At 48.7% G+C, this 22,124-nt stretch overlaps 2 protein-coding genes across 3 annotated transcripts in view; one reads left to right on the top strand and one right to left on the bottom strand.

Annotated features, from left to right (window-relative positions):
- LOC126871696 (nephrin-like) overlaps positions 1–22,124 on the bottom strand; it is a 253,004-nt gene that overhangs the window by 29,075 nt on the left and 201,805 nt on the right. For both annotated transcript variants that reach the window (XM_050630776.1, XM_050630775.1), the window contains exons 5-9: positions 17,484–17,574; positions 17,291–17,403; positions 14,706–14,872; positions 8,357–8,501; positions 5,573–5,703 (exon numbers count right to left, since the gene is read on the bottom strand). In XM_050630776.1, the coding sequence (XP_050486733.1) occupies positions 5,573–5,703; positions 8,357–8,501; positions 14,706–14,872; positions 17,291–17,403; positions 17,484–17,574 (647 nt within the window). The remainder of the gene's footprint in view (positions 1–5,572; positions 5,704–8,356; positions 8,502–14,705; positions 14,873–17,290; positions 17,404–17,483; positions 17,575–22,124) is intronic.
- LOC126871772 (uncharacterized) overlaps positions 1–22,124 on the top strand; it is a 102,506-nt gene that overhangs the window by 43,217 nt on the left and 37,165 nt on the right. The gene's annotated exons all lie outside the window — the stretch shown is intronic.

Below are 22,124 nucleotides of genomic sequence, written 5' to 3'. Positions count from 1 at the left end.
CGGTTGGCGGAATTCTCCGGTGAAAATTCGACTCGGTCGCGATTCGGGGCTTCTTCTACGTCGTCGTAGCCTTGCCCTGCTAGGCTGGCGAGAAAAAAAGGCGATTCAGGAGGGTAGGAAAGAAAAGAGGCTAGAGGCGGGCGTTCATTCCGGTCAGACGGCGCACTGATTCCTTGAAAAATTGCCAACAACTCGTGGCTGTGCTTCCTTTCCTCCTTCCTTCCTTCCTCCCTTTTTCCGTCTCGTCTTTTCTCCCTTTCGCCCTTGCATTCGTTATTTTCGTCCCGCCTTTTTCTTCGTTTCCCTACCGTGTCCAAAGGCTAAGCGAAATTCATTTTGCCTTCCCTCTTTCTACCACCTAGAAACCAGAAACTTGGTCATCGATCGTTCGCCAGTGTTTTCGAACGATTCTTACGATATCTATCTTTCCTTCCCGAATTGGAATTACATCGTAGCGAGAAGAGCAGGATAGACGGAGTTATTTCAGTCTCGCCAGAGACGCGGACGCTCAGAGAATTAGAAAAACGTCGCTATCGTAACCTCGTTGCGAAAGATCGTCACTTTGCCAGAACTCGCGAGTTCAGGTTCCCTCGGTCGATGGAAATTCCGTTCGATTTGAAAATTCGGTTATCGCCCGGTGGCGAAAACGTGGAAAAAAGGAACTAGGCAGTGGAGAAAGCGCAGCCAGCAGCGAAAGCGATTACGCGTTTAAACTTTTTCCGCGGCGTTAAAGGAAGCCATTATCGTGGACGTGGATCGCTCCCGGAAAGCGAGCAACGGAGAAAGGGAAAGACAGAGAGAGAGAGAGGGTTCTCTTCGAACAGTTGTATTTTCACGAATCGCTCTGTACACGTACTAATGTGTCGACGAACGAGCTAGCGAGCGTACTCGAGACGTACCCCGGAGAAGAAGCCGAGAGCATTGAACGACGGTTTAAAGAGACGAGGTAGCTAGTATGCCGGTCGAATAGGTTGCACGGTAGCGGCATTTCCGGTGCGCTCGTGCACACACGCGCGTCTCGTCTTTTCTTTTCTCGCCAGTCTTGCCTCTAATTTTTTCTTTTTCCTCGTGCGCGTTCCATACAGGCAGGACGCGTCGCCGACGTGCCGCGTCGTCGATAAAATTGAATTTATCTTTGTCCGAGTTTCGCGTCTGCTTGCCGGAAAAAATATTTTAATCGGCAAACATGATTGCATCGAACGTTACACAAGTACTTTCGTCTTTCGTTGTGTTTCTCGTTCCATTAAATTTTACACGCTCGTTCGAAGCTCGTCTTAACGCGTTCACGGCGAACGCTCGTAAATTTTGTCGGTCTTCGACGCGAGCCGTTACGTTCGACCCTGTCTGCCTGTTTCCTCCGTGCTCTGTTGGCAAAGGAGCTTCCTCGGAAGAAAAAATGCTCTCTGCTGGCCCCGGCCAGGGCGGCAGCGCCCTTCCGAAAGATTTGTGGCCAGGATTTCGTAGCTCGCAGCGCGAGGATTGTCTGAAAATTTTTCATCGTGATTATATCGGCGGCATTGTCGCGATACTTCCGCTAGAGAAATTGTTACGCCAGCGACGCGCGATTTCCTCCCTTTTTAGCTTCGTTTTGTTTTAAAGCGATTTATCAATGACAGAGAAGATCGCGTGCAAGCCAGACTAGCATGGGCTTCGTTAGCTTTAAAGTTGCTCGGTATTCCATGTCAATTTTCTTGCTTTGCTTCTGTTCGAAGAGAGGAGAGAGAGAGAGAGAGAGAGAGAGAGAGAGAGAGGGAGGGAGAGAGTGAGTTGAGTTCGTTTCATCGTTTTTTCCAACGTGATCAAATGGAATTCACGGCTTTGAGTCGCGTTCAATTTCTTCCACGAGATTTTTTCGTCTTCTCGCGCGGTGGAAGCTTGCACGTCGATGATCGATGAACGCGAGCGATTCGCGAAGAAATCGATACGCGATGTCGAGATACCCGACTTTGACGCAACCAAGGGGTTGATGGCTGGCACATTTGCGACCGGCAAGGATGATGCATTGCGGTCCGGAATGCGGAAGGACGCGAGGAAAAAAGGCGAAGCGAAGATGCTTCCGCGGTTGCTTTCAGCCTGCTACGTTCTCTCCCGTTCCTTTCGTCCCTTTTTTTCTTCCTCTTTTCGTAGCAGGGAATCTCTTCTCGTACCTTCGACGTCCGGCGTGCCTCGTATAAATGCTGTAAACCCTTCCGTGTAGCGGAAAACTTCCCTCGTTATCTTTGATTACGTTTTCGATTCTTCTTCGTATCGTGCCGTTGGCCGCAGCACCGCGTCGTGCAACTTCTCAGCTCCCCTTGCTCGAATTCCCCGAGTTGCTCGGAAATTTTGTAATTTACTCGATCGTTCGATGTCTCTTTGAGTTTCCTTTTTCCAACCGGGTTGCAGTATTAAGCGCGACGAAAGTATTTTAAAAGGTTCGTGCGCGCTGCTTGCGCCATATTTCTCAACGAACAGAAAGTAACGAACGACCGACTTGTTGCGCGGGGAGAGACGAAGAGAAGATAGAAGGGATTCGTGACAGAATTTGGTTGACCGTATGACTGATATCCGATTCGATTTCACCGGCACCCGCACCTCCGAAGAAAAAGCAACGGGAGATCGAGATTCGGGAGAAGAAAAGGCTCTTCTCGCTTCGGTCGAAGGCAACGAATCCGAGCGGAATTCCGGCACGGCTGTTCGATCGCGACGCCGCGCCACGTCGGTGAAATTGATTGATGTACGGCCTGTCGAATCCGGCGGCAGCCTATTTCCGGCTCGCAACCCCTTGCCCGATTCCTTCCAGCCAGTTCTCCGCATTAAGTCCTGGACTTGTCGGATTGAATCTCACGCCAGTGGAAAATGCACTCGACCGATTCATTGCGAGAAAGCCCATTACCCTCGCGTCGTTCCTACGACTGATCGGTGTACAGCAGAAATAACGTCCATTTGAAAATCAACGGCGCAATCGTGTGGAATTCAAAGTCTCTTTTCATAATATTCCAAGCTTACAGGCGTTTCTGCGCGATTACGACGGAGCCGTAATCTCGTTCGATAGGAAAATTCGATCCCAAGACTCGCGTCGTCGCTGGAATCCGCGCGAGATTTCGTTTTCTATCGATTTCTTGTTTCTGTCGAGAAATTGGCTATTTCCGAAAAAGAAGAGCGGAAAAGTAGCGTGTCCGACGTATCGATGACGGTGTCAAGATTAAGAAGAGCCTGCTTCTCCGGCAAAAAGTATTTGATCTTTTGCCTCGTATTTAGGTGGACGAGGAGGACATTAATAGAGTTCTTCCGGTTGTCTAGTCGGTCAATCCACTTTGCCATCAGAAAGATGAAGAGTCGGGAAAAATCTTCCAACGTCTTTTCCTCAGCGGCCGATTGGCTCGTCGATACTTGGCGTAGCTACAGAACGTCTCTATTGTCCTGGTGAATGGTACAGCCAGCCTAATCACTGTACCCCATTATAGCGGCTATCTCTGCCTTCCTCGTTTTTCCTTCTTCCTCCCCCCTCCCCCTCCCCAGGCTCTTTCCGCCGCCTCTTCTCTCCCTTCTTTACCTTTTAACCAATATTCTACTGCTGTCCCTATCGATGCTGCGTCGTCCTTCCGTTCGCTGCTCTTCTTTCGTCTTTACGATCGCCATTGAAAAGGTTACTGCCGCTGCCAATGGCTCCAAGCGTTTTTTTAAGACCGACAGTTCGGAATCCCGGCTCGATTGCTACCTTGGGATTGATTGGCAGATTGAACGTGTCGATGGCCTCTTGTAATTCCTAGGCAAACCCTTTTAATCGAGCGAAAAGGGCCGTCTTCGTCGAAAGGGACCGGCACGTGGAGCTAGTTAACTGCACGATCTATCAGAAAGCGATTCGTGATATCGATCGCGTTCAACTTACTCCACTTGCGCGTTTATAGAGTTCGGTCATCGAAGTTGCGAACAATAACGAGCAACCGCGACAGCTGGCAAGCCGAACGATACGAGTCGACCGAGGGAAACGAGCCGGATGCGAAAGAAAAGCGACGAAAGGATGCGAAAGGAAGTAGCGCGTAGATGGGTGTCGGGAAAGCCGAGGTTACGATAGTCGCTTTGCTCGCCTAGAATGAAGTCAAATCATATTTTTAAGATGCAATTTCGACGGAAATCTCTTATGCCGTAGCAGCTGCTACCAGGCTACCGTTAACCTGTCTCCTTGCCGGCGTCCTTCCTGAACTACGACACGTATCCGGCGAAACGTCTCTCCCGAGTAAACACAAAGAACGAGGCGAACGAGAACGACAAGAGGCTGGATTAACGTAAACGAGGAAAAAAGAGGAGAAGAGCAGCGAGGACACGGTAGAGGAAAAAGAAAGTGCTCGTATCTTTGGTCATTTTCCCCTTGTAAGAGACGTCGGACTTTCTGGCTTCCCTTGGCCCGACACGATACGCTTTAATCGGGCGACCATACTTTCCTTCGTGAATTCCGATTCGCACCGTACGAACGAGTTGGGAAACTGAGACAACCTCGTACGCCTTCTGGATTAAACTTTCTCCCCTACGAAATCGAAGCCGAATCCCTTCGACAAACTTTCTCCGGTTTCTCAATGCTGGCGCTGAGCCGGACGCGTGCAAAATCGTCGCTACCGATAAAGCGAAGGAACAACGAAAAACTTTGTCACGTTGGCGAATTACTCTTCGAACGCTGTCTTCTTCGCGGTAAAAATTACTCTTAAGAGAGAAGCTTATAAAACGACGTGTAAAGAAGAAGAGTAGCGTAAATTCTATTCTCCGTGAAGCTCGTTCCTCTTGGAATTAACGTGGCAAATGTTTAAACGTTAGAAGAACGTAGCGACTTGCCATTCACGGCAACAAACGTAATTTTGCCTGTAACGGCAAAAGGAGGGCAAGAAGGAGTACGTTGAAAGTCTCTTATCGCTTTTCGCCATAAATCCGCGAGATGATCGGCTTTCAGCGTGGCGTGTTTCGCGGTGCGGTGCGAGGTGCGGTGCGACGCTTTAATTCTCCGCGTTCTAACGGCGTTGTACTAGATCGAGCCTGTCGAACGATCTCATATATTATGCAAATAAAGGATTCAAAGTTTTAGCCAGTAAAATATACGAGCCATTATATGGGATAAGACTTGGTTGGCTACGGTAACGTGCCCTCCACGGTGATTTTCTTTACGTTCGCGGACGTTGTCGCGTAAATTACCTGTAACGTAGCTCGCTTGTAAATTTAGGGACGCACGCTGCTGCCTTTTTGTCCACCAGAGATTTTTCTCCGCGAATCTGGCATATTATGTTTCCGCTATTGTGGCACGCTAAGTGTACGGGAATTTTTGTACCGCTGCGTTGCGAGCTTCTACTTTACGAGATACACCCAGGCTTTTAATAGCGCCATAATAGTGTACCCGCGGAGCACGAAATACCGTATTCCAAAGACTGAAATAACTTGGTTAAAAGAAAAAAAAAAAAAAAACGTCCGATTCGTGCAGCGCACGCTATCAACGAATTATTACGTCGTGTATCCGCCCAAGTATACCAGCAGCTATAATCGTAGGAAACGCAACGAGACAGCGACGTTGATTACGCGGAATATTAATCGATGAAACCATACGTACGTCGTGTATCCATGTCAATTTCGACCAGGGAGGATTGGCTCTGATGTGACACTCGAAGTAGACGTCGTCGCCTTCCTTGATATCCTCCGGGCTTAGCGTCGATCCAAGGTTCAGCGACACGATCGGCGGATCTGGAAACAGATTTTAATCGAAGAAATCACCACCACCAACGAGACAGAAAGAATAGAATAGCGTCTCGATCGAATTATCGAAAGTAGAAACACGATCCTATCGCCGAAGGTGTACGTGCGAGGATCAAGTAAATAATCGCGAACGATTTACTCCGATAATAGATAACAGGGATACGCGTCATCTCCTTGCCAAGCTTTTACTATTTTTTCTCATAAAGAAGGAATACGCCGAAGGGTTTGGATACGTTTTATCGTCACGGTAGGCTCCACCCTCGTACAATTTCATCAACTTGATACCAGGTCGAGGCACGCTCTCTCGATTCGTCCTCGTCGTGCGACAACCTATCCGTAGTTTCGATACCAAAAACATGTATTTTCGGTTTCCAGGCTCAGTTTCTCAAGTTCCCGTTTTTTTTCCTGACCATGAAGCTTCTTTGCCTGCGATATACGACCGTCTCGATGTCAAGGGATTATCTTAATCCAAAATACTCGCCACGTACGCTCGTTCCACGGTGGCCACAGGGTTGCCGGTGAATTACAAAGAAGACAAATCTCTGCGGGTTTTGGTATTCGCGTAATTTCTTCGTATTCTTCTAGCAGACGACATCGGCCACGGTTTCGCTAGCTCGATTGTCTTCCAGTCTGGCTCCACGGTCTCGCTTGGCAGCTGATTCCTTCCTGGTTGGTGTAACGTCCTCGAAAAATTCCAGTATTTTCTTTGCCTCTTGTATCTCTCGTCTTCATTAGTTTAATCATACCGGTTCCTCTTAGCTCGCTTTCTCGTCGGGGAGTTTATTCTTCGGGCGTTCTCGCAGGATTTTATCGCGCGCCACGATAAATTCCCTCCTTTCCGGTGGCTCTTCTTTTCCCCCGTGTACCGGCGTGTACTGCTCTTTCGAGATAGTATTAATTAGCTCGATCGCGTCTACCCGCTGCTTCTTCTCCCTTCAGCCCCAAGTTCAACGCCGCCACTTTTTAATTCTCGAACCTCCGTCGTTGCATCGTGCCGTGTCGCTCTTGTCCCTTGTTTTCCGCTCTTCTTCCACCGAGGCGAGATACTCGTCCAGGATTGCAATAAATTCCACCCACTATCCTCCCCTTTCATTTTCTTCCCCGTTCCTCGCGAATCGAGAGCTCGTGTGTATGGGCGGAGACGAAGGTGGAGCACGAAAAACCCGGGGCCGGCTCCCGAGGTAATGCGTAATTTCAACGATGCTGCTCGACGGTCAACGTAATTGGATACACGACGTGACGTTATTTCTCCTGTTGTCGCGCTTTTTCCTCAGACGCTATCGAGCGCGTTTCTTTCCCGCTGTCGATACACCTGGCGTATCTACGCGCGTACTTTACTTACGGGACGGTGTTTGACAAAAGCGGTCTGGAAACTGTGAAACGAACCGGCGGAAAATCATACCAATGACGAGGAATCAGTTCCCCTTACTTTCTACTTATAAAGTTGCCAAATAATTAATTGCAAAAAGTTACGCCGCTTCCGACGAGCTGTGCTTCCGTTCCGATCGGAAGAATCTTGGAAATCTTAAGCAGATCTTAATCAGATCTTGACAAGTGTAAAAGTATAAAGTTTCAGGACGCTGGCATTTCCACCAGAAACTACATTTACGTTCGATTTATCCGCTGGAGGTGTAACAAGTGTAGCCGAAGTTAGTTTCGATTCGTTTCAGGTCCCTCGTTGTTCCATAGAAACGCACTGTGGCGAGTTTCGTGGCTACGCTGTAAGACGAGGTAATTACAGTCCTTCGTAGCCTATGTACACGGTACGCAGATGCGTAACGAATAACAATAATCTCGTAAGAAGGAATGCATGGTCGTGTGCTATTATCCACGATCGTCTTTTCACGATCTGGTTTTTACGCGACGGACGAATTTGTTTTTTGGCAAAGTCGACAAATACGCTCCGCGAGAAGAAAGTCTGTTCGCGTCATGACTTTTTAACCGATTCCACGAACGAGGATGGTAAAAAGGAAAGTCCATAGGGGCGCGAAATGGAACGAGTCGAGATGACGGAATACCCACCTCCCCCTGTCCTCGAATGGGAGAAGAGAGAAGAAAAGAAACGTGGAAGCTCGTGGATCAATCGGAACGACCGAATTCATCGATGGCATCCTTTTTCTCTTTACGAGCTGTCCGTCCCTATATGTCACATATATCTTTTTTTTTTGTTTTACGATCAACTAGATCGGGAAACGGTTCCGCGGAAGAACACCAACGATCGGTTTCGCTGAATTTCGGCTGTAATTCGCTCGAAATCCAGCGGAGGCCGTTTTATTGCAGCTGTAAAAACAAGGGTTGGGAGAAAAAAGGAAATGGAGGAAAAGAGGAAGAGAGGGGCGACTGGAGGGAGGTGTGCGTTCAACGTAAAAACGCTCGTAAATCGGCCGATTTCACGATGCGCCTCGATAGAAGATAAGAGCAAGGGATACGCCAACCCCATGGCGATACTCTATCTTTTTATGACGTTCGCGCGACGCGTATGCATACATTAAGAAGCGTCGGTCGAACGCGGGGCAAGTTTAGCACGACGAATCATCGAATATGCATTTAACGTCACGTCCGCTCGTAAAACGTCGTACCAAGAAACGAATCGGGATCTCTGTGAAAAGAGCAATAGAATATATATTTATCGTATACTTACAGACGACGTCGATCTTCCAGGATTTCTCCACGAACAGTCCCGTAACGTTTGGATTTTCGGCCCTACAGGTGATCGATTTCCCGTGATCTTCCACCCCTGGCTCGAACTCCACCATGCTCACCGTCCGATTCTCCGATCTCTCCTCCTGCGTCACAGATCGTTCGAAGTTACGCAAAGTTTGCATTCTTTGGCCAGTTAAATGATCTAGCTCGATGGCTCGTTTCGTATTCGAGAGTTATTCGAGTTTCAAACGATGGGAGGCTACGTAAAGGTACGCTAGCCGTGTCAACGGCTACGAGAAGAACAAGATGCCCGAGCTTTTCCAGCAAATCGTTCTGGACCGTTGAAAAAGAAAACGTTTGTTACGCACCTCTGACGAAACGTTGTCACGCTGTAGAGTTTTGCGTATCCTGGGAAAGATATCTTGTTCTTCTCGTGTTTAACGTTTTCGTCTGACGTTTGAAAATGTTGTCACGTGAGAATCTTGGTCCGTTTTACCGAACGAGCTTTCGATACTGTATTTTTCACGTTGTTTTCCAACATTTTCGATCCTTCTTCATCTCGCAACGAAGAGGACGCTTGCTCTTTCGCACCGCCACTTTGTCACCGTACGGAAGAATGTAATTTTGGCAGATAATAATTTTTACCAGGTATCGCGAATACCGTTCTCAGTGGCGTCGCTCGATTCAATTCCGCGGCGCAAGATAGCGAGAAACGAGAACGAAGGTAAAAGATAAAAAGCGAAGAGAAAAAATGGGAAACTAGTTCGACGGCAACTCGGCATGGTTAATTTTGGTTATATTAAGGTCGAGAGGCAGACCGTAAGCAACGCTGGCAACATCTGCTGCAAATTCATTCCTGTTAGCCCGGACTCGAAAGGACCCGGGTCCTGCTGCTAACGCCGTGGAATCCTTTCTAAAGAGTACCACCGGATTCTACCGAGCGTGAATTTTACCGGCAGCTTCTGACGCGAGATTCTTCGCTCGCGTTTTTCTATTTATTTTCCACCGGCGTCGAGAGAAAAAGCCAGCCGCTACTTCGACCGGGAATTTTGTTTCAAAGCGTGTCAACTGATACTACGCTCGACGCGGAAGCGCGTTAAGGGGTCGGAACCAAAACTTTCCTCCGGTTGGACACGTTCTCTTCCCTATTCTTCCTCAGTTTTTCTCACTTCGAAGTTCTGCTCCGCAGCCGCAAAAAAAGATGTTCTTTCCTCTGCGCGTAATATAGGAATTGTCGTTACCCAACCGCCGGAATTATACTTTTGTCTGTGCTCGTCTAATTTTCTTCGCGCGACCGTTTTCACGGCAACCGAGAAAAAGGAGGGAAAAGGCAAGGTGGCGGCGAGCATAAGAGGGCACCGGAACGCGCAAAGGCGTCGCGGAATTTCATTTAGAAATATTTATACGCTCTTAAGTGCACCGATGCGTTCGCGTTTCGACCGAGTAGGAAATAAAGATGATATATCGCGCGATTACACGTCGACCCTATCGCAGTTTTCTCGGTACTTTCGGTTCGCTAACGAAACGCTTTCTGGTCGTGAAACCATGTAATACGGAACGCGTGGCGAACGGCTAAAGACAGCCTGAATGACTATGGGATAATCAGGATGGTAATGCAATAGAAGCGGTCTACGTGTTCTGCTGCTTATAGAATCTGCTTACGTTAATATCTCTCCTTGGTTCTTTCTTCAACCCTTACGCTATCCCCGGTATCCTTGGTACCCCTTTTCTTTCTCAACGTTCTCTCGGGACCGCAGCGCTCGTCCTCGTCGTTCCCTCTTCCTTCTCTTCTCTAAAGCCACGTTATGAGGCTATATTTTATTATCCGACGCTTGTGCCACTGGGAATTTTAAAGAGACGCGTCGCCGCGTAAACGAGCAACGACGTGGCCTTATCGTCCAGCCTGTTCGTTTTAACGGCGCGGCGTACTACGTTTCTCGTTTGTAACCCTCGATCTCTGTCATTCCCCGGTGATTTTAAGCAAGTGCTACACGGTATATACCGAAAGTCACGAACCGTTGGTTCGTGCGATCGCAAGTCTGGCGATTGGATAGAGGTTGGTTCGTGGTTGTTCCTTCTCGTAGGGAGACATCCATCTCGGAAGGGGAAGTCAACTAGCGGAGGATATCGCGAAGGCGCTGCAAGGTTCATTAAAATTCCTTGCGTTCCGTGACTGTTCGATGTCCGGCAACGCGGTGTCTCATCGGCGAATCTTCACACGTATCCGGTCCACGGCTCGTCAAAGAATTTTAATTTCATCGTATAAAAGTTGAATTGGAGCTCCAGATGGTCGCAGAATCGTCACGGACGCGGGTGTTTTGCTCGAATTAGAATTCAGCCGAGTTTCCATCGGTGACTGTCGTTTACTCTGTTAATCAGTCCGTACGCCAGAGTCTTGGTCCGTGCGTCGAGAGTACAAGGGCTTGGAGAGAGAGAGAGAGAGAGAGAGAGAGAGAGAGAGAAGGAAGGAGAGCACAGGTGCGACAACGAGCGAGGATATTGCGACTGCTGGTGCACGGATATGCCGCGCCGAGGCGTCGTTAAGCGTTGCGGGCAGGGCTTGTTAATGAACAACGCGAAATTAATTAGGGTCGCGCGTCAACGTGCCGAAGACAACGGCGGAGCTGTACACGTGCGCCCTGTGCCTGGTCGGCCAACGTTACATCTGTGATTCCGGATTATCGATAATGCGACCGCCTCGGGCCTCTGCCTAACCGTCGTGATTTAGGTACCAGCGTATCTGTTCGCTCGACCGAGCGCCAGATTAACTCGAATTGCGACGAGATTACGAATCGACGAGATTACGAATCGACGAGATCTCTCGCGCCAACTCCATCTTATCTTCGATCTTCTCTTTCGCTCCCTGTACACACTCTGTCGCGTACTTTCCACCATAGATGCTTTCGTATCTTCCGCTTTGCCACAGAAATATCTCGGTCCAGCCAAAATCGTTTTAATGGCGGCGAATTACGCTCTTGTCGATCGTTTCGGTAAAGACAAATCCGACCTCTCAGCCGGATCCGAGAGGCTGCATTTCATTCGCGAACGCGAATGCTGCTGCAATGCAAAGAAAATCCCCGACTCCGCGTGGTGGCGTTGCCTCGCCTTGATGCGTTGACGGCATCGGTGAGAAGCAGCAGACCGGGGCTTTTTCGCGAAAATGTTCCCCAACTCGCGAGAAGCTTAGCTCTCCCTCTCTCTCTCTTTCTCCTCTCTTAGTATTCCAAGGAGTCGAGGAAAACGCGCTCTCCGACCTACCTAGCCACCTCTACCTACATACGTTATCGGCAAGCATCGAATACTCCTATCGGCGTAGACGCCGATTTTCGCGCTCTGCTTTCCAAACAACCTAAAAGGGCTCCTAACTTTGTAACGTGGTGCGTAGTTGGCTGGAAACTCGTAGTTATGGCTTTTGAAAGTGCTGTCGGAATGCGCGGCTTCGCGTCAGAGTCTTTCTCTTCATCGACGTTCCATTTCGTCGATCAAATTCACGGTTCCGCTAAATAGCTCAGCCGCTTCGCCACGGGTTATCTCTCTATTTTCCAGGTTCGCCCTCCTTCTCGTCCTTTTTATTCCTATCCGGCGATTATTTCGCCACGTCGAGAAGGAAAAATGGTGGTTCGAACGCGTTCTCGTTTCTTCCGACCAGCGAAAAGTTTTCGTTAAAATCCGCGACTGCATCGTTCCGATGCTTCCTAATGATTTCGACGTTTTCCTGTTCCCTCTCCAATCGACGTACGCCGTAATGGCGCATCGTTGTCGCGAACAAAGGGTTTCGAGCCTTTCGTGTACCGAATGTATCTTGGCAGGTTCATTTCGTAGCCAATAGCAATGCTCTTCGTGGCCGCGTTATTGGAAACGTCGAATATCGCAACTTCGAGTCGAGAGTTCTCTACCGGACGGATCGACCGATGTTCTTCCACCATATCGGGTCCACCGAAATACAGGAAATACAGCAGATTCGATCTTCCAGGCACCCGCAACAAATCACACAGCTGTTCGTTACTCTCTGGATCAATTTCCAACTCTCCGTCGATTCGAATAAATTCTTTGTAAGCGCATCATCCGTTTCTCGGCCACGACGCACAGTGGCATTGTAATTTTCACCACACATCCTAGCGGACATGTTGTTACGCGTCCGTCGAATCTCATCCAACAGCCATCTACCGGATCTCGACTTTCGTTCACTTTCATTTTCGCTTGCTATTATACGAGTAATATTGAAATAAAAACAACGTGTTTGATTTTGTTATTAAACATCGTACGAACGGAAAACCATTCGTAACGACGTACGGCGTACGAGGTAATAGAAACGGTAAATATTAAATGAAATTAATATCGTATGAAAAACAACCCGTGTTCGATTACTGCGCCGTCGTTCCCGTTTTGTTTTGTTTTGTTTTTCTTTTTCAATCAAACGAAATAAAAACCCTTTATGTTTGCAATAACTCTCGACTATCGTTCCCTAAAAAGGTTAAAAAAAAAAAAAAAAAAATCGAGCTACTATATAAGTGTCGGTATACACCAATATGCATCACAGTAGAAGTAGTAACTTTTAATTCGAGTAGCGCGTCCGCTGGAAGAAACGTAAATGGATCCGCGTCATCGCGAGGTTTCGTTAGGACATCGAAGATAAGCGTTAGCGAGATTCGTGGAACGAAAACGAAGGAGAGGCGAGATCGCAGGGTGGTTAAGTCGACATTGCGTAATGACCAATTAGCATACCGCCAATGAAAATATCTGCAGTCGACAGGTGTGGTTGCTTAATTCAATCGACGTCGCTCGAAAGTGCCAGCCTCGAACCTACCTTCCGACCCTCCCGCCCTTATACAGCCCCTTTTCCTCGTACAATCGGACGCGACTCGAACCTGCGAATCCAATCCGTTCGAGCAGAGTGCCGCCATTTCTCTTGCCCTGCTGCACTTTCAGCGCTTGGTCCCGTTCCGTTTCAAAGGCCGACGCTAAGCGACGCGACGCGACGCGAGGCTTCGCTCGGCGTCTTCGTCTTCCCAGCGCTTTGACTCTGTTTCCGAGCCGAGAATCTCTTCGGAGGAAAAGATTCGCCGCCGAGGGGTATAGTTATCGGTTCCCCGGAGCGTTTCGACCTTTTCAACCGTTCCCTATCTCTCCTTTCCGCTCTCTCGTTACCTTTTCTTTCCTTCCTCTATTCGACCACAAACCTCGAAGAGAGCTCTTTCGAAAGATAGTTCGATACTCGCTGCTCGTAACTCCGGTTCCAGCTACTATGCGATGGGAAATCGAGCCGTCCACGCTTTTAGCGACTGTTTCATCGAGTATTGTTCGCCTCTTCGTCGCTTCGGCTCGGCCTGCGTCCCGAAATCTTGGCACAGTTCTCGTTAAATCGCGATAAGACTCGTTAGCGGACGATCGTTTTTCAATTACAAGGACGCGCGAATATCGTCTAACGATATTCCTTTGCCGCGTGCAAAAGGAACGTTCGCGAGTGTCTTTAACCGCTGCTGGCGGCTATTAGCTCGCTGGGAGAAGAACGTAAAGCGAAAGGGCGGAAGTGGCGAGGCGTAATTTACGGGACACGGACATTCTGATTTAAATTTCGACCAAGTGAAATTGAAATACCTTAGTGTCAGCACGCGTTACCGTATTTCATCGTAGCTGCGTCCAGCCCTGGAGAACGGGCCGGGTTAATTAACAACTAGCAAGCCCAACGCGCCGACTATAATAAGCAGCTTAGGTGTTAATTAAATGCCGCCTGCTACCTTTTGTTCCTTCGTCGCAAACGCGACAAATTTCGTTAAGGTGATGCGCTAATAATTAGAAAGCGATAACGAGCGGATTATCGGGGTCTAGTTGCGCGGATAATGGACCAGCAGGCCACGCACAGGAAACACATATTTTCGCCTACCGACGACGATAATAAGTTAGTCGGACCGGCACGATGCTGCGTTACGTCGCGCCCCGCCGTGTCTATCGATATCGCATTATCCGGCCGCTATGAGATTATCCCGAGGAAATCGAATTTCCAACCGGCGAAATTAGACCGCGGCGTCTTAATTTCGGGTTCGCTCGCAACGAACCTTCCTGTCTTTCCGACACGACCTCACCGCAAACCGGATACGAGTTACGAGAAGCGGAAACTTTGCCGAGGAAATTTAGCGACGCGAGCATTAGCGATGCCGCACCTCGCCTTTGTTTATTTCGCACGAACGACGAGGGGGAAAAAAAGCAGAAAGCTTCGGCTGAAAGGAGATACCAAGGGGAACCAGGCTTTGTTCCCGGAACAAAGGTTGCACGCGAGACTTTCGAAACGGGATAGAGAATTCGGACTAAGCTTCTAACCTCGATCGCTCGTTATTTCTTTTTCTCACCGTGGTGTGTTTCAGCTGTCTTCTTCGTCCCTTGTACCAAGTTATCACCGCCGGTGGCCTCGAGCCGATGGTCTCGCATTCCACCTCGTACCGTTTCCCAGCCAGCAGAGATTCGTTTCCGACTCCCTTTTTCCCTGGCCTCCTTATGGTAGCCGTCAACGGTTTCACTGAAAATCAACCAACGAGAATTACGACGTTTGCCAATCGATAGATCGATCGACGGATCGGTCCTCGATGTCGACGCTTCACGTCGTTCTCCTTTTTTTTTTTCGAATCACCGAGTCTCGCAACCGCGCACGGACCGACGACGCTAATCGGGCGCGATAATTAAAGTGAACCGATAATTAAGGCGGACAAACGGGCAGGGGATACGTGAGCTCGATGCAAATCGTGCGGCCGATTTAACGTTGTAAAACCCCGACAGGTCGATTGCCAGTCATTTGTCATTTCCGAAGAACGATTCTCGGCCCTAGGGCGTTCGCTTTCGGGCTTTTCCGCAGAAATACCAATAATCGTTTGCTAATCTTCCATCTTTCTATCCGTTGGTTCGTCTCTCTCCCTTCTGATCGATCGATCGGCCGAAAAATCGGCGGACACGAATCGCAAAAAAGGTAGATTCGATCGCAAATTATTTGCCAATTTCTTTCGCGAGCTTCTGCCGCGATAACGATCGCTACACGAGGTAAACATTGATTTTTCAACGCGTGTGTAAACGCGTGGAACGATACTGTTCCGAGCGAGGCGACGATCGCTTTGACGGACGATAAATCCGAGTATCCAATTGGCCAATACCAGCCAGATACGATCCGTTCGTGCGTGAAATATGAAAACTACGAGAATAGGTCCGTGGCTTCGTACACCGTACCACTGTACCGTTTCTGTTCTCATCCGACTGTCAGCGATAATGAGTTTCGACATTTTTCTCGCGCGTCCATTCTCCTCTACTCGTGTTCGTTTCGTTTTGCTTCGCTCTGCGAACGGTTGTAGCGCGGCATTCTCGAGAATGCACGGAAAGACACGGCCACGAATTATCCACGAAAATACCATTATATCGATTTGTTTCTCACGCGGTTTACGATTAGTTAAATACAGTTAGCAGCTGAGAGAATGCGTACGAATAATACGAGTGTTGCTACATTAGTAATTTTTAAGCGAACAACACAGCGGATCGCGTGCACGCAAATATTTGATTTGCCGGATTTCCGGAATCACCGGTCTTTTCGATTATCCGCAATCTCGTCTATCCTGCGCTTCCCCGGCAGCCGTCTAGCCCGGCAACGGTTCGCCTCGTCACCGTTCAGGGGTTTTTTAATTTCTCTTTCGTTTTTTGTTCCACCAGCCATGAGATGAATACACGCTCGATGCATGGTCACTTGGTGCAGGTCGCAAAAATCAAAGAGCGAGCATCGATCAATCTCCCTTTTTCCCTCTTCGTCCCCATCGCTTTTTCTCTCTTCCGTACGCGTACACCATTGCCGCGGCCACTCTGCTCCTCTTCCTCCCCCCCCCCCCGCGCCATTTCTCTCGCTCTCTCCCCTTCCTTCTTTCTCTTTTCCCCCCTCGTTCCGTTATCTCGCGCACGAAGCGCAGATTTTTTTTTTTTTTTCGTTCGCCGCTATGATGGGTGTTCTCGTTCGCCAATAACGGGTCTTCAATTTCGTCATTCGCTTCGTCGAAAATTTCTTGACTCTCGAAAGGACGGATCATTCAGTGCCGATCAATCACGGTCGTCGTTCGCGCCGTCGTCGACTGCTTTCTTTTTTTCCAACATCGTCGACTCGCCGGAAATAGACGAGGCTTCGGTAAATATCTCGTAGAATTTCGCCGAACGTTTATTCGTCGAACAGCGAGATGGTAGTAGGATGGAATGAAATTTCCTTTAGGCGAATCTACCCCTCGCTCTAGTTTCTCCCTTGTAGCGGTAACCGTGCCGCGCGAGGCCAGATAATTGATCTATGAATTTTTCAGTTTACTCTCGAAATTAGTATTTCGTCGTTCCGGGTTATTGGGCGGTCGCGAGTTAACGAAGAATTCTAATTTTGAGAAAGCCCGAGGTTTGCCCGCTTTCATGGTTCTTCGGCTTCTTGCAGCGAGGGAGAAAGAGAGAAAGAGAGAGAGTCAGATAGAGATAGAGATAGATAGATAGATAGAGAGAGAGAGAGAGAGAGAGAGAGAGAGACACGGATGAGCCAGGTGGGGCTCGAGGCAGGATTTAATATATTTCTCGTCTTATCTTGCCTTATCTTCCCTTAAAGGCGATTCACAGCGGCGAGGGAGCAAAGGATGTTGGCCCACATTTGCTGTCTCGTAGATGTTATCGTTAATGCGGGACAAGATAGGCTCGGGGTGAGGCTTCTGATTTGTTGGCCACGCGATAAGAATTTGTATCTACTTCTTGTCTTTATTTCATTCCTCTTTTAACGATGCTCCACCATCGCCTATGGCTATGCCTGGCGGCTCTTAACCCCGGGGAATTACACGATTTCTTTTGCCCTTCGACGTCCATCTCGTCTCTCGCTGCTTTCTTCCTCTGCTTTTATGGTTGGTGGTATGACGAGAGAAAAGACGAGATAATTGTTACTCACGGTTAAGTTCCAAAGTAATCGAGGCCTCCTTTGGCTCGATCAGGTCCGTGTTCCTTGCCTGACACGTAAAATTCGCCCCGAGCTCCGACCGAGTGATAGGCTGCAGAGTCAGCCTACGGAGGAGAAGATTGGAAATGAAGATTAACTGGAACGCTTGTGGCGATACGAGGAAGGAAACAGGGCGTCGGCGTACCTGTTTTCTATGACGTCGCCAGCGTTCTTCTCGTACTCCTCGTCTTTGACCTGGCCATTGACGAGCCACCGGACCATGGGTTCTGGCTTGCCTGGAAAAGCAAACGAACGTATCGTCAAGAACGACGCGATGCGTCTCGTGGAAGATTTAGAGCTCGTAATTTTTATTCGTCGCTGTGCCGCGACAGCGGAAACGGAAGCGGCGATGGGAACGGAAACTGCGTTCTCGCGTTCGCTTCGGCGAAACGTTAACTCGACTCGATAAACCGATCGATCGAACGGAACGAGCGCTCGCGAAGATTTACGAAACATCGAGCGACAACATCAGGCCGAGCCACGAAAGTGAAGCAAATCGCGGCCCCGTATGGTCGTAACGACTCGTGCAAAGTGATTTCGACCCCGGTGAAAAGACTTGGAACGGTTGCTCGCGAAACCAAAGGAGAAACGGAGTACGAAACGCGGTTTGGCAAGAGAAGGGAAGGGTAGGGCAGAGCTGGTTGGATGGCGAGAGGAACGCGAGTGGACAGGGGAATCGTATACAGAGGGCCGGGACGAGTTCGGTCGGAGCTACTAAAGGCTAGATGAGTTGCCGGGAACTTTTAAATTAGCCGATACCCCAGAGTTTTGGATGCGGTACTTCAGACAAAAACTGGCAGACTTCGAGTTGCTTCGGAGCCGGTCGCTTCAATATCCGCGCTATCCGTGTTATACTCTCTCGTTTCTCCGACAGATCGATAAATATCAATTATAGAAGGACAGATGAACGGAAGAGCGGATCAAAGCGGCTCAAGTATTAAAAAGCAAGACTACAACAGGCCCCGATTTCATCGGAAGAGAGAGTAAGAGATGGTGGTGAAAAGGAGGGTGAGATGATACCGAATCGATCGCATGCACCCAAAGAATCGGGCTGAAATTTCACGTATAAGTATCGGTTCGAATGATAAATAAGGGTTTGCTGGGCGTTCGTTCGATCTTTTTAGCCGGTCGCCCTTCGCGATCTACGTGCTTCACGAAAGTAGCGTTTATCGGAAATAAATGGTCGGAGGAGAGCAGCGAGGGTATATCGCATCGAGTTCTCGATCCGACGGAATGTTCCGTGGATAGACTCCGTATTATATCACGGATTTACATATCTCTCGCGAATAATACGCGGTTCCGTGGCTAGATGCATATTTTTGTTGAAAAAGCTGCCGGTTAAGGTGATAAAATAGCTGCGGTGATATACGAGCATTATAAGAGGCAGGTATGCGCCGGTAATGGGTCAGAAATCATAAAGAGAGAGAAAGAAAGAGAGAGAGAGAGAGAAGAAGCTTGGTGCGTCTATCGGTCGGCGGAAATTCTCGTTGTGAAAACAGGCATCGCAGGTATACCGATAGCCGATTCGAGCCAGCTTACGTTCGCCGTTTCATTGTTATTCACGATACCGTGCCATACTGGAATCGCAATTTAATCAGACCCGACGCAACATCGCCGCGACACTTAAAATTGCAAGTCTGATCTCCGATGGAAGCTAGCTTAGATTAACTCCGCGTCATTGTTATTCACGGCGCTTGTCGATCTAGATTGCGTTTTAACCGTCTCGTTCTTTTTGATTTCTGTGCCGTTCCTTCGTACGTTTCGATGGGGGGAAAAGGGACGGCGAGGGAAGAATAGAGAAAAGGAAACTGTAGCTTGGAATTTAGTCTTTGCCTTGGAAAATTTCATCTCTGCTCGCAACTCGCTAGGTTCTCTTTGCGCCAATCGAAGATCGGCTTCAAAAGATTTTTCATGCAGACGGAATACGGAATACGGTCACGACGATAGAGCTTGGCCAGTTAATTCGTAAGCTCGGCCGCGAGGTCGTTTGCACGAGTGCTTAGGGGCGAGAGCTAGGTCGTAGCGTGGTTGCGTGGCTGCGGAAAGGGAGAAGGACTAGATGGTCTGGCTTTACCTCCGGTCTGGGTTAGGTCTGGCAATGGCTTCGGTACGCCCCTGGCGTTGACTTTAACTGCCGGACTATATCCGAACTCCCACCAAAACCGAGGCTCCCTTAAAACGACGACAACAGCCGCGCTATCTGCGCGGCAGGGGGTACTAAAGTGCGGATTTTAATCCGCGGATACCGGACGATATCTTGCAGGATTAAGACCGGTCCGCAGCTACTCGCCCACATCTAACAAGTTTACCGTTGGTTCGAACTCTACTTAAGGCAAATACCAGCCGTTGGGATTCGAGGTCCTTGCCGGAGTTCCTTCTTCGACCGGTCCCTTTATTCAACCTTGCACCCCGTCCCCAGCCCCGTCCACCAGCGCCCACCCTTCGGCTTCTCTTCATTTCATCGCCGTGCGGCGCCGCGTCGCCTTAATTCAGGGCCTCTTGATTTAGGATTATCGAGGAAACGTCGATAAGCTCGACTTACTGTCTGGCGTCCCTTTAGCGACTATATGACAGAGAATATATCGTAGTTTCATCACGCAATCGTCCAGTCGGTCGATCAAGTGAATTTCATAATCTACGTTGAGCCAACGAAGAATAAAACGTCTCGCGTTACTGTCATTTACCGCGTAAAAGTTCGGCACAGCGTGGTATCGGTGCTTGTAACGTAGCGAGATTAGAGAACAAGCGTCAGAGAACAAGAGAAGAAAACTAAAGTTGGAGAATTCAAGTTGCTGGAATTCCCTGAGATGATGGAAAAAGCAATCAAAGACCGACTCTGCTCTGATATCGCAGCGAAATCTCGTAATATTTTTAATGGACAAAGCTCGGCAAATATATGGCGACGCGACCCGATGCCGATACGAGAAAATTTAACTCGTTTTGGAAGTGGTAGCGACGTAACGGCGCGGCACATCCCGTGCTCCGCTCTCGAATAATTTTTAATATCTTTTATGGCGCTGCGAGTTCCGGTTTCACGGGCAGGATTGAAAAATAAATATTCCCCGCACTCGGCCAATACGACACGGATAGATTACGATCCCGCGACATTATTCGCACACCCCTGGGAAATAGGCAAAGTGCATCGCGCTCGATGACTCGAAAGTCAGAGTTCTCTCCGTTTCCCGAAGATAATTATTATTCGAGTAAACTGGCTTATTGCGTTGCCCCGTGTGTCGTTGGTCTAGAAACGTGAAATATCCCACACGCGCGCTTCTACGTTCGCGTTGAAAGCGGATTTCGATTTCGCCGTTCCAATTTCCAAAATTAACCAACTCTTGCGTGCAGTAGTTGGAGAGCGAATCGAAAGAAGAAGCCTTTCGTTTGAAGAGGAGCCGCTCCCGTTCGCCTTGACCTTCCTTTAATCGGTTCTTCGTGTTCGCAGATCGTCTCAAAGGGATTCGTTTGGAGACGCGCCACGGTGAAAAGGGAATCAAAGGAGAAAGGATGAGGAGAAGAGCAGGTGGACGGGCACTGACGTAGCGTTCGATTCGAGAACTCCGATAAACGAGAATGCTGCTCTGAAACTTGTAATACGTCCACTCTCTCTCTTTCTCTGTAATCATCGAGGGAAAATATTTAAAGGAAGAAACCTTGCCGATAAAGTGGAAAAATGATTTTCCGAGAAACGAGTTTACCTCGTAAAGTGGATCTTTCTACGTTAGGATACACTTAGTATATAGCGGAAGACGAAGAGGGAGTGGAAAGTTGGTGTCGAGTATTGGGAAGAGAGATATGTAGGTAGAAATAAGGGAAGGAAAACCTCACCTTTACGTGCGTATACACCCTCGAAGTAGGACCCTCGATTCTTTCCGGGCACGAAGTCAAGTAATTGGCAATAAATCCAGCAAGCGGGCTGAGTCGTAAAATTTTCTCACCGCTATTCCCATAAATTATAGATAACACGGAATACCGTGGAGGAAGTTAGGCTTAGTTGTAAATCGCGTATAATAGAGCGGTTGAGAGAATGCTATGGATGCGCTAGGACGAGACGAGCCATCGTAACAATCGCTAACAATCTCACTGTACGTTACGTCTTTTGAAATAACCATGAGCTTAATCTTCTTTCATATCGAGGATCGTCGATCATCGGATAACGACGGAAGATCGGTCGATGTGTCTAATTTTTTTATTTCTCTGCGAGATTAATGTAAGTTTCATTTACGGGAAATTCTCGCCTCGACTCGGCTCAATTACAGTTGATCGCTGGTGGCGCAGCGGAAAAATATTTATTGTTCACTACGAGAAAGATAAAGCTCGCGTACGTATTAACGCGTGTCTCGTGTAATTAACGCGCAGCGTCCACGACCACGTCAGCTTTCTCGTTTCGAACGACCGCGTTTCGCTTCGAGACCGACCAATGAAAATCGACGTCGAATCGAGCACGCGTTTAACGCTGTATACGTGTTTTTATCGCGTTGTTGCGTCGCGAGACCGAGTTCTTTTCGTTGTGAAACCGGAAGAAGAATCGCGAGGAGACGCGTGGTTTTCGCTCCCGAATTTCCAACTGGTTCGTTTCTCTCGGTTTTACTCGCTCCTCTACGAAGATTAAATACTGTCCAGGCGGTATCACGCGAAAGGCAAATGCGGTTTCGCCGTTCCTCTGAGATCACGCTATCCTATAAAGAAGAACAACCAGCGCAGAACGCGAATAAAGCTACCGATTATTCAACTGCGCGATAACGTTTTTTTTTTTTCTGGCCAACTGGTAAAGTTTCTCCGATTCTCA

The sequence above is a fragment of the Bombus huntii genome, chromosome 12 (assembly GCF_024542735.1).
Source record: "Bombus huntii isolate Logan2020A chromosome 12, iyBomHunt1.1, whole genome shotgun sequence".
Classification (NCBI taxonomy): Eukaryota; Metazoa; Arthropoda; class Insecta; order Hymenoptera; family Apidae; genus Bombus; species Bombus huntii.
The sequence above is the reverse complement of the archived record's forward strand: the minus strand, read 5'-3'. Positions and strand labels throughout refer to the sequence as shown.